Source organism: Lepisosteus platostomus, chromosome 8 (assembly GCF_059453375.1).
Source record: "Lepisosteus platostomus isolate fLepPlt1 chromosome 8, fLepPlt1.hap1, whole genome shotgun sequence".
Lineage (NCBI taxonomy): Eukaryota > Metazoa > Chordata > Actinopteri > Semionotiformes > Lepisosteidae > Lepisosteus > Lepisosteus platostomus.
In genome coordinates this window covers 46,214,740-46,234,085 of record NC_142618.1, presented here as the reverse complement: position 1 = coordinate 46,234,085, position 19,346 = coordinate 46,214,740, and the positions used below count along the sequence as shown (strand labels likewise).

The following is a 19,346-nucleotide window of genomic DNA, read 5'->3' as shown; positions in this document are numbered from 1 at the left end:
CGAGGGAGCGTTGTTCTTAAACAATTATGTAGGGATTAGTATGTGCAATCTATTAATCGTGATCAAGGAAGCTGCTGTTCATCAGTGTTGTGTTGAGGTAATTGATTCAGTTCGTCGAGTCTGTATTAAAGGGTTCTGTTTTTGACTAATGCAGGCTGTTTTTACTTAATGCATCCCAAGGAACATGTACATAAAGCTTGATGTGGCTTGAGGTTTCCCTTATTAAAAAGAAACATAAAAGCCAACTATTTTTAATTTCAGAGCCCCTTTTATTTTATTAGATACTGAAAGGCAAAGACCGTCATAAAAAAGACTTACTGTTAAAGGAGGATATGGACTTTGATTAGCAACACAAAAGAAACGACAATGTCGCGCAGACTAGCGGGAGTCAGAGGGTGACGAGGGTAGGAAAAATGCACACACACGCCGGCAGCCACAACAGGCAATGTGCTGCCCTGTTTTGTTCTGATTAACCAAATCACCGCTGGACTTCACTTGTAAAAGCATATATAAGGACTTGAGAAGGATTCTTTCTTACCATAAATTACTGGGAGAACAAGGTCTCCAGTCACACTTTTATTTGAGGTCTTGGAAGATAAACCTGAAACAATGTTTTCGCTGAATCAAAGAAAGTAATCAAAGAAAATAATTCTGCCTTTGATTGTGTTGGTCTTCAAATCCAAATAGGATTACTAATACCCGGATGTGTTGGCTTCACAGCTCTAAAGGATACATTTTTGCTCTTGTTTTGCTTACTTTTCAATGCAGAGTTAACCTCTAGTTAGTCATTTCCAGTCTGCGTGCTGATGTGGTGCCCACTATGACCATATAATTCGAGTAAAGCAGTATTCCAAATTTACCAGAAAAGGCAGGACAAGTCTTTTAATGAACTTTCAACACAAAAATAAAGTGCGCATTTCAAGAAATTAATATAAATTGATACATGATCATCTGAAAACTGCCAAAGTGTTTCTTTTCTTTTTGTTTCATACAGTATAAGGTGCTTGTGTGGTGCATTTAACCTATCAAGTGAACTAACAGTTTTAGTTAGAGGAATACATTTTATTTGAGATACAAAGGAAATCAAACCTATAGCAGCCAAGGTTTTTCCAAAAGAAATCCATTAAAAGATTTATGATCCAAACCAAACCAATTAATATGGTTGAATTAGTATGGGTTTCAGATGAGTGAATTGTTTTCTGCTGAGTACTCCAAACAAACTTTTTATTTCAACACAGAAAAAATACTTTCTGTGCTGTATATTAATGTTATTGGCATAGAGATATCCAAACATTCACATGTTGATATGACACTTTTGAACTGTACAATATGCTGAACAATTATCAGCTAGCAGGAATGAGATTTAAGCTACCTTTTTTATATTAACATTGTGTCTCCACTGCTGCAAAAAATAAAATCATCAATGCAGCAAAGGTGCCAAAAAGTAAGAATTGGGCTATAAAAACTGTATTTCATATACATTTAGAGTATAAGATGAATATATTTTCTAGCTATTTCTGGTTATATCAGTCAATAAACATCTTTGGATGATTGCTTATGTGTTGGCACTGAAAACAAACAATAACAAAACGTGTCACGGATTTTAGCAAAACACCCAACCACAAAAACAATCCAGTTCTTTTAAACAGACCTTCATAAAGAAATTCAAGTATTTCAGACCATGAAGCTACTCAGTCCAAGACTTTAAATCCTACAAAACTAGAGCAAGTTTAGTTAAAGGAAAATATACTCTGAAATATTAGATGCAGACTCCTCACATTCATTTTCATTATTTATTTGCTCATTTGCCACCAACTATAATTCATTACCTATGATTCTGATTCTGTTTATACAAATACATACTTCATAGCTTAACAAGGGTCTTCACTGTGGTGGACTGAAGCCCAGTATTGTGTATGAAAGACAGCCATGCTCTGTCTGACACCTGTTTGGACAGGAAAGCTGAATCTCACTGAATATGACATTAACGTCCAAAACTATATTCTGGAGATACATAAGAAGACTGAAAAGGGACTCTCAATAAGTAAGTTAACGGCACTATTCTTACAAGCAATGCCATGAGCTCTTTAATGACCATGTAATCAGGACATTGATGTAATCTGTCAACATAGGACAAGACCTCCTATAGAACACATTCCACAGTACCATAAACAGTGAAATATAGTAACTAAGAATTTAGGAATACTACGCTTTACATACAGTAACTATGCGTTGAAAAGTGAGTGAGATATTTTGATGACAACATAACTAAACTGACAACTAAATTATTTTCAGCTGGTCAAGAGAGCTGCTTGACAAATACAGGTTCATGGTAACAGCGATGCATGGTACTGTAGTTGATATTTGAATTTTGCTGGCTCAACTGTCAATTTGTGTTGTTGGTAATTAATCCAGCCATAAAATGGATCAATTTCACCCAATCCAGTGCAATCCTTATGAAACAATCAGTTTCACATGTTTCAACAATCACATGTGGATAACCTTATAATCAGTACCTTGCCACTGGATTAATGGAATAATTAATGGAATCAGATCATATGCATGGCATGTACTATACTATATATTGTGATATTTATTATGGCTATACCATGATGTATGTGTGTGGAGTAAAGCTGAAGAACATTGTTTTTTATTTATTTTCCTTTTTAAGCATGAAATTAATGTCTAACTGATCCTTTGCAGCCTGCATGCTGATGCACTTGCTTACTCTAAAGTAATATTAATCTCATTTGATATTCATGTTTAAGTTGCTTCTCTGAACAACTGTTAATAATCATAAATGTTTACATACTAACAATGATGTCACAAAGTTTTTTAATAATAGGCATGAACGTGAAAGTTGTGAGATGCTCTTCCATGTGTAAATTATTATCCTTGGTGAAGGTGAAGTAAAATAATACAACATTCTATTCTCAATAAACAGCCAGTGTTGTAAATCCCCTATACTGTTATGCTAAAATATTTTTGTGAGACTTCAGGTGTTGAAGAAATATAGCTTTAAAAGTGGATGGTTTGTGGAAAGGGGCATGGTTTAAATCCATAAAAGAGCAAGGAGACAGTTAACGGAGGTGAAGCTTTTGTTTCGGCACTCAGTTTGCCGAAAGGATCTGTGCCTGTGGCAGGAAGGTTGCTGGTTCAAATCCCGCAGCCGGCAGAGGAATCCTACTGCGTTGGGCCCCTGACTTAACCCCAGCTGCTCCAGGGACGCTGTATAAATGGCTGACCCTGTGCTCTAACCCTAAGCTTCTCTCTCTCCGTCTGTGTGCCTGTGTGTCTCATGGAGAGCAAGCTGGGGTATGTGAAAAGACAAATTCCTTATGCAGGAAATTGTATATGGCTAATAAACTGATCTCCTGCTGCCCATATGCCACTGTAAGAATGCTGTTGTCATTCCTGTAAGCTCCACAAGAAAGAAAGGTACAGTACATACAGTATATTTTAATTATTTGACTGGAATGCCTGTCTAACCTTCTTGTAAAAGACAGCTAAACCAAATTGTTGTGTTTCAGATACTGTAAGTCATTGAGGAAGGAAGAAAATTACAGGGGCATCTCTGACTGCTCTAAATGGCCCCCATTGGGTTTAGACTGTTTCTGTTTATATAAAATATACAATTCAAATTATCACTCTTTAAAACTAAGAATAGACTCCATCTAAGTAATGGAATTGTGCTAGACCTGCTGGAAAGCTTTATGGCAATATTTGCAACATGTGGATAACCTTATAATAACAAAGGCGCAGTTTATGGATGCACAAAGTCACAGCACTGTTCAGTGTAGTGTTGAAGTAAGTTTAACAGAATTTTGACATCCAGAAAGCTCACTTACAATGTTTTTATAATCCAAGAACAGCCCTGGCAAAACTCTTGCATCATAATAAATGCTGTGGCTAGGACAGGGACACATCATTATTAAACACAGAAGGTAAAGGGGCATACATGGTCTTGTACTATTTTAAACACCAGCACAAAGTCAAAGTGTAATATAATAATAATAATAAACTTTATTTTATATAGCGCCTTTAAAGGTGGCTTCTCAAAGCGCTTTACAGGATGACAATAACAATAAATAAGAAGACTACAACAATAAATAAGAAAATTTCACAAGACAGGACACAATTATAATTACAACAATACAACAATAACAATAGAGGAGACCGTGGAAGATGGTATTAAGAAGAGCAGAGGGGTGAAGAATGGAACCAGTTAAGTAAAGGCTTTTCTGAAAAGGAGGGTTTTGAGTCTGGATTTGAAGGAGTTTAGAGAAGGTGACTCTCTAATATCCTTGGGCAAGGAGTTCCAGAGCTTGGGGGCATAGCAGGAGAAGGCCCTGTCGCCCATACAATGTAGACGGGCTTGGGGGACAGTAAGGAGGGCAGAATTTGAAGAGCGGAGGTTGCGAGGTGGGGAGTAGGGCGATAAAAGTTCAGACAGGTATTGAGGTGCCAAGCCATGTAAAGCCTTGTAGGTGAGCATGAGGATTTTAAAGTCTACGCGGAATTTGACCGGAAGCCAGTGCAAGGACTCCAGGATAGGAGTAATGTGAACACTTGCACTAGATCTGGTCAGGATTCTGGCTGCTGAATTTTGGACATACTGCAGCTTGTTCAGAGTAGATTTAGATACCCCAGGGAGCAGAGCAGTATATTCTGATGTCCTATTGTTTGAGAATGTCACACCCTTCTGTAGTCAGTCAAATAAGACCTTATCACTACCAGAGTCAACCGTTTGCTTTCCACACATAAATGAATTATATCAACGTTTATTCTGCAGCATTATGGATATACAGTAAAACATGGTTACTGTGGTATTGTTGCAGTTAATGGGAGCAGCTGAGTTTCAAAGGCATTAGCTTGTTTGCACTTCCCAGATTGAGTGCCTTATTCTTTAAGGTTTGAGACAATGGGTATTGGTTTCCTGTATTGATGCTTCTGTCCTTGGGGCAAGAGGCAAGTGCACATAAAGGAAGACACAGATGACGAAAGGAGTGAGAGGAAACTAACTCACCATAAAAATAATTAAATCAGCCACATAACAGCTTAAATAAAAGCTTAAATATTCAACAATTGCCAGAACATTCACAGTAAGGTCATTGGACCAGCCTAACTATGTTATGGGTTATAGAACAAGAAACAGTAAATACAGCAAGACAACAAACAAGGAAAGAAACACACAAGAACAGACAACATTATCATCCATCAAAAGCTTGTGCCAGGAGTGCCTTATTCTGACTTGAAACCCAATTCTGTCCAGGTTATCTGAATTTTGAAAGATTTCCGCATTTTGAGCCTTCTTCTGAGACTTACTGCCTTATTTATTTAGAAATTATGTTTGTCCTTCATTGCAGAATCCACAGATCATAGGGGAAGATTTCTTGGTGTTCTATGTCAGTAAAACACAGAAAACTTGTAGAATTACACATACAGTATTTGTTTTTATGATACTGACATCTAAACGTTATTGTTGTGTGTTGGTTTATTTATTGTTAATATAACATTAATTTTTATAATTTCTTCGTCTAGGCTTGGGCTACATTAATACTCTGTATATAGCAAGACTGAATAACCTACCTATTTTGTAACTTTAACACCATCAGGATTGTAACTACAGTATGTTATGCAACAATCCTATTTACTATGGGTAAATCATGGTTAATATTATAATAATGCCTTAAGGAGCATACAGTATTCTGAATAAGAAGTTAAGAAGCTGTATTTCTTTATACAGTATGTGTATAAATGACACTATGGATTAAAAATCTAATATACTGTAAGTATTTGTTATTTCAGATGGAAACCTATTACAAATAGGATGATATTTACAGTAAATCGCTGATGTAAAGTTAGCCTGTAAATAATTAGTTAAAAATAAAAGTAAAGAGTAAAAGTAGTTAAAATAAATAAAAAATAGTTAGCCTTCCAAATGTGAAGTCAGTAGTCCTGTGTATCATCTGAAGTTGTTTTAAAACTTATTTAAGAAGTGATTCCATGATTTATGATATTTTCCATTTGCTCTCTTCTAGAAATAAAAAACACTGGAAAAATGGAAAACACTGCAGTATAATGAGCCTAGAAAGACTATAAATAGAAATGAATATGTATGTTTATCCACAAAATTCCCAGAAGATTTACATCCTGTAAGCACCTGATCTTAACTTGATGTCAGCAGAGAGGCAGAGCAGCACCATTCATTTTATGTGTTTTGCAATTCAAATTCAATCTGAACTTTGATGTCATCCATCCACAGGCACAAGGCAGGATACACCCTGGACGGGATGCTACTCCATTGTAAGGCACACACAGACACAAACACACACTCACACCAGTGCCAGTTACACACTCCAAGAAACTAATTAAGCAAAAAGTATGTCTTTGGAAGAAACCAGAGCGCAAGGAGGGAACCAACACCAACAACAAGGAGGGGGCCAGCAGCCATATCACCCTGCAACTCACAACTGGCAACCCACTGAAGCTGAGCAGGTGTGAGCCTGGTCAGTACCTGGATGGGAGACCTCCTGGGAAAAACTAAGGTTGCTGCTGGAAGAGGTGTTAGTGGGGCCAGCAGGGGGCGCTCACCCTGTGGTCCACGTGGGTCCTAATGCCCCAGTATAGTGATGGGGACACTATACTGTAAACAGGTGCCGTCCTTCGGATGAGACGTAAAACCGAGGTCCTGACTCTCTGTGGTCGTTAAAAATCCCAGGGCGTTTCTCGAAAAGAGTAGGGGTGTAACCCCGGCGTCCTGGCCAAATTTCCCATTGGCCTTAACCAATCATGGCCTCCTAATAATCCCCATCTATGAATTGGCTTCATTACTCTCTGCTCTCCTCCCCACTAATAGCTGATGTGTGGTGAGCATTCTGGCGCACTATGGCTGCCGTCGCATCATCCAGGTGGATGCTGCACATTGGTGGTGGTGGAGGGGAGACCCCATTACCTGTAAAGCGCTTTGAGTGGAGTGTCCAGAAAAGCGCTATATAAGTGTAAGCAATTATTATTATTATTATTATTAACACAAACGTGGGAAGAACATACAAACTCCACACTGACAGCATCCAGGGTCAAGAACTGAACCCAGCACCCCAGAGCTGAGTGGCAGCAATGCTAACCACTGCGTCACTGTGTCGCCCAAACGTGATGTTGTTCAGGATTATTTTAAAATATATTTTCTGTGTTGCGAATTAGCATTAATGTTGAAGTGAAGTCAGTGAGCCTTATAATCTCCTTCAGAAAAAAAGGAGTGACTCAATTCCAAGACTTTATCTATGAAGCAGTTGAAAAGTTTAGCAGTAAATGATTTGGGGAAGAATGTCTGTTCCATGGGAACTGTGAATAACTGCACAGACAAAAGGATTTCAGAACCTTCTGATGATACTTCAAAATAACAAAAAGCTTCAAAAGGTTACAAATCTCACTGAACCTATCTTTGCCAAATAAACACATAAGAGATTTAGTGTAAACCAAAACCAGAGACTGACCTGAGGATCAGAAAACACTTGCTGTATGCTGTTGATTGGGCCGTAGGGCACACCAGTGCCTTCAAACATTTGTAACCACTCGGCAGTCTTCTTTTCTGAGAATCTAGGAACAAACAAAGTCTTGTGGTCTGAACTGTGTGTTATGGTTTTAAAAGATGTACAGGGCCGAGCTGGTTACATTCCAGCAGTCAATAACATCCAAAACGCAATGCACATGTGTTTCTTGGAAGCACCAGATCCTCTCCTGAAGCAAAGAACAAGGTTTAAAACCAAATCACAGTGCTATTATTTTTTCCAGGTTCTAACCCAAAACTGTCAAGGTGTTAGGAATGATCATCTGCTCTTTGCAATTTCACAATAACCTCCTTCACCTGCATTTTTACAGAAAAGACTGAAGCATCCTTCTGTTTTATTGTTTTGCTAGGGGTGCCTTTAAATTCTCACTCTAATAAAAGTAGTTGTATTGATTAGAAGCATATATATTCTCTGATTACACCAACTGGCAGTTTCCAGAAGCAATTATTTAAAGAAATGTGCTTGGAATTTTGGAGAACTACCTGAAAAACATCCCTTAAGTATGAACACAAGATATTCCTTAAGCTTTTTTTTAATAAAGATTTTCAGGATTATTAGAGGAAATATCTCTGCTCTCATGAGCTCGCAGCACATTTGCGTTCATGGTAACTACAAGATGTTTTCTGTTGCTACACAGAAAATAATCTGGTCTTTTGCTACTTTTTTTTTTAGTTACCAAGCAGAAGTAAAGCTTGAATGCATATGATTACAAGAACACAGCTTCCTTGTTCTGATATCAAGTCTTCATTTTTTTAAACATCATACATTCAGTAGAAATGCTTTTAACGAGCATTTTTTCATTTATATCCTAAGTTCCAAAGTTTCTGAGTGTGTTCAAAATAAAAACAATTAAAAAACAAATGGTATTACAGTGTGATCTCTTCTGCTAATCTTGTTGTTATGGTCAACCTCTACACCAAGTGACACTGCTAACCTGTGCCTCTGTTTTATTGATTTTAAACTGTGATTCCCAGAGTGTGACCCATTATGTTTTCTAAGAATTATCCTGCAACAGCTCTCAAAATAGAGCGGCTTGTACACATCACTAAAGTTCTCCATTCCCCACAAAATACACTACACTTACATTATACAGGCATTCTACAGTTCAGACAGAAACATGCCTTAGCCAGACAAAGCTGGGAAGTAATTTTTAATTAATATGATTTTCACCATTTACTTAAATGGAAATACTTTAAATGTGACCTTCAGGATAATTTATTTAATAAGTATACTGCTCTTGGAGATAAAGCACAGGCCTAGGACCCTTGGGACAAATACTGTACATAACAACAGATGCTGCATAACACAATGTGAGCCATTTTTGGACACAACATTTCTTAGACCCCACATTGTTGATGTACAGTTTGACCTTACTTTTAGTCGTTTCAACCTTTAACCTAAGCCCTTTAAGGCTATATATGACATTGCTTAATCAAATTGTTGTTATTTGATTAAAACTCAGATAACAACAAATATAGCTCAGATATTCTGTTTGGAAACAATACATAAGAATGAGTTTCCATTATCCACATACACTTGCTTAACAAACTTGGAAAAAATCTTGCTTTAGTTAAAATAAAAACTGCACAAATTATTAAAACAACTAGGATTAATTTATCACACTATAATGTATGCAGCGAATATTGTCAGAGAATACAGAGCAATTGATTTGGGTGTTTTTCTGTTTTGTCAACATACAAAATGAAGGTTTTATGAAGTAAAAACAGTTTGGCGCTCATAGTTACTGGCCTTGTCTTGACAGATTACACACAAAAAACATAAGGCCACACTCATCAATTTAATTAACTGAGATTGAGAAATTCCTAACATTGCAACAGATGCGAGCTTTGTTCCTCATATAAAATCAGTGTTGTAAACAAATTCCTACCTTTCAGACAAAATCTTGAGGAGTTCTCTTCTGTTCTGAACTCGCAGATTGTTGGTTTTATATTTTGGGTCCTCAGCCAAATTCTGAAGATTTAGAATCTGCAAACCAGGATTAAGAACATAAAACATTTACAGTACAAATAAAAAGGGCATAAGACCCAACTTAAATACTAGAAACGCTTATTCCACTGAGCTCATCTTGCTTGATTTAGTTCTAGAAAGTGATTGAACTGATAGCAACTTTAACACTGTGACAGGACACTGTGTTTCACACTCCCACAATCCTTTATGTAAAGATCTTCCTCTTATTTTTTTTCTTAACTGTACTTCACCTTAGTTTATACTTATGCACTTTTAACCTATCAATTTAGGACATTTAAGACTTGCTAATTTTCTTTAGATTGATTAAAGTGTAGAAATGTATGTTCTGTGATTTGGTTACCAAACATGCACCCAATATGTTAATTGAAATGTAATTAATACATTATTTCACATTATTAATACATTAATTCATTCTGTAGTATTTTCACTTAAAATGATTTTATTGCTTCCCGATATTGTCTAGAGAAGAATAATTATGCTGTCTTTTACCTTAGTAACCTTATCAAGCTCTGTGCTTCCTATCCTATGTCTACAGTTCAGGTATATATATACATATGTTATCTGCATATTAAACACTTTGAACTTTAATTGTATTATTTAAAAAAACAGGCACTCTACATTTATATATATTGTAAATCCTTGGTCACCAAATGTTAAGTGAAATTAACTGAATTTAAAATCTGAAAATCTGCATTTTTTTAATTTTGGCAGGAGATTTACTGTATTCAATTCCCAGTTCTAAGATACACTATACTAACTTTGGTCTATTTTTAAATTTTATTTTGAAAATAAGATTTGAGTAATGTATTCTACACTTTCGTTGTCAGGTTTGACTAAAAATGCTCTGGCATATGGACAGCTATGCAAGCTGAAATGTTAGTTTAACATGGAGGCACCATGCCTCGCTTTAAGGGAAAGACAACTTTTAAAGTTTGGCTGACACTCCGAGACAATTGAAACTGTAAGAAGGGTATGTTAGTGAGTCAGAGAAGCACGGGACGAAATAAGACCAGCTCATGGGACTATCAATGAAGGATTGTCTGGGACTCAGACTACTGATGGCTATATATGTTTTAAATATACAGAGGCCTGCCGGCAGTTCCTGCTTTGGAATTGAGTTCCTACATAAAAAGGCACAATAGGAAGGATACATCTCAATCATAAACCAGACTGAGGAAATACACTGCTCTGTATTTCCATATTTAAATAAAACCATCTATGTCTGTGCAGACAATTGAAAGTCTACTGTTTCAAAGTCCTACCACACTCCCATGTTTCCTCTACAATTACAATCCTATGGTACCCCTAAAACAGGTTGATTTTTGACAGAAAGATGTACCCTACTTCTTGCAGAAATTACACTGTTTCACAGGACAGAATCTGTTTTATTTATCTTGTACTGTTCACTTTAGCAAGGCTAATGTGCATTTTTGGGAATGGAGTTATCAAATAACTACATTTTTTCAAAACAATGAATAAACTGTTACTATTTGTGAAATGAAAATAGATTTAGATAATAGTGCACAGTGCAAATAATGGAGCATATTTGATTCTCATTAAAATTGCAGCATAGATTCCTGTTTTCTTTCATAGAAAGCATAGAAAGCAACAGGGGAGGTACAGGCTTTCAAAACAGTGGGACCTCTACAGGAAACGTTTAACAAAGTGATGAAATCATAATCCAAGGAGTTTAGTGGTCCAGTCTTTTCCTCCTCGTGTTGCTACTGTAGAAAGTCAAGCATACTTAAAGTAGCAGCATTCACACTTGCCTGGTTTTAATCTCTTACTAGTTTCAGCCACTGCTTAGAACAGCCCATGGAAAGAACACTGGTACAGGCAAGAGCCAGAGGTTCCATTGGTACAGCGATACAAATACATTTCCAGTTCATTTTTTCTATTTTTTTCTAACCTTTCTAACAAATGTCTCTTCATAATTCCTACAAATTTTTAAAACATTTCTGTTGAAATAGTTAACATAGGAAGTGCCCCAAAGGAAAGTCAAAAGAAAATCAGGTAAGTACCTGTTATATGATATGTTGGAAATAACAGAAATAAGAAAAAATGCTAGTAAAATAAATTATATGTGTGCATTTTTGTTCACTTGTTTAGTTAGTTAAGGAGAATAAAATCTTTGGAATCGTTTTAGCAGCTTCTTGTACAAGGCAGAGGATGGAGTTTTCCATTGCGCAAGACATAGCAGTCAATTAAACCCATTAAAATATTTAAAAAAATAATTCTATGCACCATTTGTACCATTGTCATCTGGAAAGCTCTTCTCTTTTTCTTTACATAAGTATATAAAATTATTGTCTATGAATAAATACTATTTAAAAGATTTCCAGAAGACTGGTTTAATGGTATACTGTAGCCAGACTGTATTTAACAACAGTACTCAGTGAACAAAGGAAGGAAGAACATCTTACCTTGCACACTTTTATAAACTGGTGGTTGTTACCTGCAGCCACAATTATGTAACCATCCTGAGTCTTAAAAGCCTGAATAAGAAAAAAAGCAAATGCATGTTTTAAATCTACATTATAAAACTGACATTCTACACTTTATCACATGAAAACAATTCATCATTGAATGTATACACTAGGAATGCAAAGGTATGCAGGCTTGGGAAGCATACATACAGTAGATCAAATACTCAGGACCACTGTACTCAGAATAATGTTTGTACAATTTTACATTAATTTCATGAGACCGGTCTTGATTTCCAAAATGAATAACCAGCTTTCAAAATATGAAATAGTCCCATTATCACCATGCATGGCTTTTTGAACTGAATTTAAATAGATATCACAGCAATGTATTAATTGTAAAACAATTCTAAAACACTCGAATATTTAGGCACAGGTCAAGAAAGAAGTTAATCTTTTAAAATGGGATTTCATAAATGAATGAAAAGTCAATGCATTTCAGGAGCTCTGAATCGCAACCAAAATGGTCTTCACAACTTGAAATTGCCAATTTCACTCATCCATCATCTGCAAACCTGCAAAAAGTTGGAGCTTTTCAACCAAACAATCCAGGGTGGCCAAAGCACGTCTTTCGAAGGTGGGAGGAAACACACGTGTAAACATGGGAAGACCCTAAAACCTCCACTCCAAGAAGCCTGAGGCCAGAATGAAATCCAGGAGTCCCGAGTGGTGAGGTAGCAGTCCTAGGTGTGCCCTTCATGTTTTATTGCACACCAACCACCGATTTCAAGACTTGACTGTCTGGCAATGAACCCCAGACCTCTTGGGAGAGAATGAGGCCGGTGGCCATGCCTTGACAGGAGTAGAGCTTGATTTTCTGACAATACCTGGCACGAGAGTTTGTACAGACTGGAGGAGTTCTGCGCCTCCCGCTGGCAACACTGCAAGCCTGCAGGCAAGGTGCCGGAATCACTGTGTGCCAAGAGAGAGCTGACCAACGAATCTCAGGCCTGCCTCGACATTTTGTGCTCAACGAGCACCCTGAGTGAGCGTCTTTTCTGATTGATCCACAGAAACATGTTTTTTCTATCAAAATTAGTTAAATGCAAAATTCATAGCATGTGTGACTGTCGAATTTAATCAAGGGGTAGCTATCAAACCTAGAAGAAACCAGCTGCAGTCCGGAGATTAGACTGCTTACTTACTTAATTCCTAACGGCTGTCAGCTGCAGTCGGAATAATAATTTAAGAGCACTTACTAGATCAATTACAGTACATACACTTACATAAACAACAAATAGCTAACAAGCCTGTAGTGCAATCAGTACAAAATACAATCCTTCCATCTATATAAAATAATTCCAGGCATATCTGGAAAGCGTCTACTCTCCTTGCACCCATCCACTATCAGAAAGTCGCTTATTCTTAGAGCTGCGGTGATCAGCAGCCTTTCCTGGAAGCAGAAAGCAGGTGCAAAATGGGACTAAAACCTTGAGAGCAATGCATCATGAGGTACACACACATCACAAGCATGCAGGAACAACTTGGAGACACCAATTAACCAAGCTAGAATGCACTTAGAGCAAAAAGCACATGGACATGGGGGAGAGCATTCAAACTCCAGACAAAAAGAGATACAATCCAGAATCGAATCAAAGACCCACAGTAAGTGATTGTTACCTGTATGAAGCTGTTGGATAGTGTGATAATGATAGTGTAATATGCGCAGAGTGAGATATGTGTATATTTATTGTTGTATGGCTAGGGCCATTTTTTTACCATGCATTTACTTTATATCACTTATGTTGAGTATTATTTGTTTTTATGGTCGTACTAAGGACACAAATTTCCAGCCTTTTGGATGGACAATAAAGTTATTTGAATTAATAAATTGTATTGACAATTCATAGAGATCAACTGGATAAAAGAAATGGAGACTTTAACAAATCTTTACAGAGAGAACACTTTAGGTTTTTCTGTTTCAGTGTTATCTCATCTATTGCCCGGACAGACCTTGGCTCCCATGCAACCCTGAACTGGAAGAAGCAGTTAGAAAATGGATTATACTGTATATCTGTGACATTTCTTTTGACAGTGACAAATGTCCACTTCTCTGGGTGCCTGAATTTCCCTGAAACAGTCGGAAGAAGGAAGTCCCCTGGGTTTTATGGTATACACTCCAGAGACAGCTAGTGTATGAAGAGTGATACAGTACCTTTATTATTGACAACAACACACTATTAATGTATTGGTTTATGTATGAAGTTACTAAACTTTTTACCAAAGGGCTCACAGGTTGACCCAAAACATAAATATGAGAAACTTGATTCAGCATGAGCAAACAGGATTTATTAGAAACGAGTGATACATAATGGGACAGATAAGGTTTGCCATCTCATTCATATTAGTATTGCTCTCAGTGACACCAAAAGACAGGTATGTGTAAACATTTCTTTTGATGATAAAAAGGCCTTCAATCAGAAATAGGGAAAAATCCCAGAAAATAGAAATAAAATCTCCAGTTGATGTTGGAGAACACTAAGTTACATCAAAATTTATCAAATTTTATTACCGCTTGCAATGGTGCTCTGAGGCATCAAATGTTTGGCAGGTCTTTATTTCCAAGGGCTGTCTCAGAGAACAGCCAAAATGCTGTTTTTTTTTCCCTCGATTGGTGTTGGAATTAACCTCGACTTGTTCCTTTGCAGTCTGCATGCTGACACGGCTTTTCAAATGAATACAACACTAAAGTGAAAAAGATAAAGCTTTCCTTTCAACTTGTTTGCCTTTTTAACAGAATTCTAGCAAATGATTAGTGAAGCCTCACTGTATCTGAGTTTAATGATTTGCCTGTACTAGAGCACAAGAGACAAAAAATGAGATCAGTATGCCAAAAGTAATAATACACTCAACTGCTTCACATACAGTATGAATAGACAGTAAACAAATACCCCCATCTTCCATTAAAGGGTTTTGGTAGCCTGTAATAGAGAGTTAGGGCAATAGACAAAGAAAGTCTATAGATTCTCTATAGACAAAACAGACTCAATCAATGAGCAGAGTTTATTCAATCATCATCCTACATTCATTATTTCAATCTAGTGGATAAAATCCCTTTTAAAGGTTGGTTTCAAAATTACTAAAAGCAATGAAACAAACAATTAAAACTGCACTTTAAACCCTGAAATATAAATGTTTATCATTCAGTTTCCATGTGCTGGTCATGCAAACAGCATCCAAATTAAATTTAGGAGGAATGTTCAGTCTGAGTGCAGAATCACAGAATCCTTCTGAGTTCGGAAGCAAAATGTATCTTCTGTACTAACGGTGAATCCTACTGGTAAATGAACAGATAAAGGACAAGTGAACAGTCAGTAGTGACTAGAGGAAAGGATGACTGGCATAAAACTGTCCAAAGACCAAAATAGTGCCATTATGATGTTTACAGAAAATGCAGGCTGCTCTGTGTGGGAAATGAATTCCCATCACTGATGCCTTATCTCTTTAAAATAATTAATTAAGTCTCTGTTTACAAATAAGTTAATAACTACAGGAATGATCTCAACTAAAGACAATTCAATTTGACTGAGTTCAAGCTTCCTGCCTTCCACTCTGGAACGTGCGCATCTTTGTCTGTTCATTCGGGTAACAAACTGAGATACTTGAGAATCTTTTTTTGGCAAGTGGTTGGTTCAGACATTTTTAAACCCCTAACAAAGGTTCCATTCATTAGTACCCTCACATCCCCCAGGTTGCTGTTTGTCTGCCGCGCATATACAAAAGAAAATGAGGAACGGAGTGCACAGACAGTATTTAATGAGATGCTGTTTTGACAAATTTTAGTCCATCAGATTAAATTATTTCAAATTAAGGCATCAAAAGCCATCACAATGCAGGGACAAAACAAAGCGAAAGCCCATGAAGAAGACAGCTTAACCAGTTCATCACTATCGTTGGGCTGAATACTGCAGTTGGCTGCTCTCTTTAGAATTCCATTCACACATAGCAGATTTAGTCACCTAGCTGTGCAGAGAATGTGATTGCTTCTGCTGAATAAGAAAGGCTTATTTTTGTTGATAAATACGTAAAAACATTATTTTTACTTCTTCTTCTTCTTACCTCCTTTCCTTAAACTAAAAGTATCCAGTGTATATGATTCAAAAATAAGTTATTAAACAAAAGCAAAAGAGAATATACGGTTTTTGCTTATTGATTCTACTAAATTACATTGGAATGCCATTGAAAGAAAGCCCAGTAACCAACCACCCAGGCCATATTTGTTAATTAAACAGCTACATTAGTTTCAAGAGATGGCATGACTGCTGTTTGAGCATTTTAAAGGAAGATGACATTGCTCTAGTGCAGTCGAAAGACATCTCAGGTGGTTGACTGGTATTACACAGAATGTAATAAAAGGAGTTACAGTCACGTACCCCAGCAATGTGTGATTTAATTTGTATCGCAAAGTGTTCCAGATTCAATTTCAAATAGGAAATGTTCATATGCTCAGAAGAAATTAAGCTTGACGGGTAGCAGAGCTTTTGAAGTTTGGGAATTATTGTAAATGGCTGTTGTGTCATTATGCAGTTTTGTACTTTAACCTGTGCTTTGCCCTCATTATGATCTATGAGTGGCTGAATGTCTGATTGTCCTTCTGTGTCGTCAGCTTGTAACTGCATGGCCTGAGTCTGTTTGGCAGCGAGTACTGCCAGCCAGTTTGTGCTTTCCATAAGTGTGGGCTGTACTCTGTGCTGTGATTTGCCTGTGAGCAGAAAGTTGTATGCAGAAAACTCGGTCTATGTGATAGAGAGGTCCTGGCAAAGAATGCACTTGCTATCTCATGTGAATATAAAGTAGGCACATTGTTTTGGCTTTGGTCGTCATGAATTGCAGTGGGTCAGTACAGTTATAGTAAATTAACTGACTGTAGAGCTGCACGTAAACACGGTACTGTTTCCATAGAGAAGCAGTACACATACTGTACAGGAACTGGATTTTCAACAAAGTGGGTTTTTTGTGCTGAATTTCTAGAAAAGCTGACACTCAGCGTAGTTGCTGTACAGTTTAACCTGTGTAAAGAAACGTAAGAATCTTCAAGAAGTAATCCTAAAAATAAGAGAGAAGACTACAGAGCCCCCCCACCCCCACCCCCCAAAATAATGAAGCTCAAAGTTTTACAAAAAATCAGGTTCATTTTTGTGAGGGTGCTGGGTGCTCTAACAGTAGCATTGATTCTACAATAACAGAATCATCAAGAGATGGAGAAATATGTCTTGGCTTGAAAGTCAGGATGTCTTAGGGCAATTGAGTCAAAGAAAAAGCTGACTAGCAAAAATATTGAAGAATGTGAAAGTTGACAATTACCATCCTTTTAAACAGTAGAATGAGCAGTACATAATAAGCACTTTAGATGCTCAAGAATTACACACATGGTAAGAGCACTGTGATTGCAACACTTCATTATCCTTTTAGATGCATGGGAAACAGAAAAAAAAAAAACATGCATTAAGAAGATACTTAAGGGCAAACCAACAAAGAAGCTCTAATATGCTTCAAAGAAAGAATTCCTAGAAAATTCACATCATTTTCTTGTAATGTAGCTATAATTGTTGCTTATTTATTATCAGATGTTACGAAAGCATGTGATGGAAAAAAATCTTCAATGTCTTCTTTTGTGGAATGATGACCATTGTTTTGATGAATGAAAAACCTGTCACAAACACTTTTTAAATCTTTCAGAGAATAACCTGTCAGAGATACAGTTGTATCCATTCAATCATCTAACAAGAGTTAGAACACGTTATTCTAAAATTAAACTGCTGTCCTCAAATGTTTTGTTGTTGTTAAGCATATTTCAAACACAAAGAATACATTTTCTTCTATTCTATTCATGCTACGCCAGAGGTCTTTGGTAAGGAATCTCTAATTGAGTATGATTTGGAATCTAATCTAATCAGTCAAAGTACTTTCCCAGTTTTAATGAAATAATTATGAATCCTTCACAGGACTGGGTTGTACAAACAGATTTTACATCTTATTACTCTTCTCTCACAGCAAACAAACAGACAAATAATTGTGTATAAATGATTACCAGTTGTCTAATTTCCAATATACATATGTAGATTATATATAAATAAGAATAAAAGAAGAGTAATTGCAGGTTTGACATGAGTCGCCCGAAGCATTTCACTTTTTTCCAGAAAATGACAATAAGTATTACTCTCGACTTAATGGCACCATGCTATTAATTCTTTCAATTTTACTGCCCTAATCATTTGTTGAGAAATAGCTATAATAGGATTTATTTGAGTTGCCAGTTTCCTTATAATTATGCAGTAATTAGAATTTTAGGCAATACATCGAACTTGTCAACATGCTATTTAGAAACTGCCACCAAAAAATGTAAAAACTATTAAAATGCCAACCAGAATAAAGCGCAATCCTGATCAGGTTGCACCAACTGACCCATGTGCACAGTTCTCACTGATTGTCAATGTGAAAAAAAGACAATGGAACATGGTGTCTTCATCCATCTTGTGATCATCCTTAGTAATATAACACTATTGAATTGGTGGAGGCATTATCTTATTTGGGCACAAAGGTGACCTACAACCTGTTACCTTGAACTCTGGCCAAGTAATCCAGTGAGCCTGGAACAAGAGCAACTTTGCCATCCAGGCAAAGATGCATCCTGATCTGCTGAGCTTCCATTAGACTACAGTACAGTATATACAGTGATCAAGAAGAGCAAACCGAGCAATTTCAGTTTCTGCAGTTTCCCTGACACATTCTTCGGATTACTTGACAGGATAAGGATCTCAAAACAGATGAACATGCCAGGCATTCTTGCACTAATGAAGCAAAGGTGCCTAGTGTACTTTGGTAGTATGCATGGTGGGAGCACATACAGTATATTAGGCAATGGAAAAGGGCTTATACTCTGCCCCATGTTTACTACAAAGACAAAATATATAGTGTGCAAGTGTTGCATTGAAAGTGTCTGGACGTCTCAGGGTTAGAGTCACCTGTGACACCACTGGAAATAGAGTATAGAAACACAATCCAATGTGACGACAAGCACCCAGCAATTACGTCTTACGTGTGGCACCTACAGTATATGCTCGTCATGTCCCCTAGATAGACAGATATCATATTTTTATTTCTAACTATACCCCGTAGGTTGTTATATGAAATCATTTACAAATGTTTTCATTGACATCATGGCAATGCTGACAGTTACAGTACATGCAGTAAATAGAGTAAGTACAAAACAATGAAGCACAGTACAGTATATATTTGCTGCTGATCTCACAACTGTCTGTAACAGTAATGTAAGGGAATTTGTTTGCAGATCCTGCAATAT

The 19,346-nt window shown here is 36.8% G+C and overlaps 1 protein-coding gene across 1 annotated transcript in view; it reads right to left on the bottom strand.

Moving 5' to 3' along the window:
* Positions 1-19,346, bottom strand: part of sugct (succinyl-CoA:glutarate-CoA transferase) — a 203,085-nt gene that overhangs the window by 113,831 nt on the left and 69,908 nt on the right. Inside the window, exons 10-12 of the mRNA XM_088643711.1 lie at positions 11,984-12,055; positions 9,460-9,557; positions 7,497-7,599 (exon numbers count right to left, since the gene is read on the bottom strand). Coding sequence (XP_088499837.1) covers positions 7,497-7,599; positions 9,460-9,557; positions 11,984-12,055 — 273 coding nt within the window. The remainder of the gene's footprint in view (positions 1-7,496; positions 7,600-9,459; positions 9,558-11,983; positions 12,056-19,346) is intronic.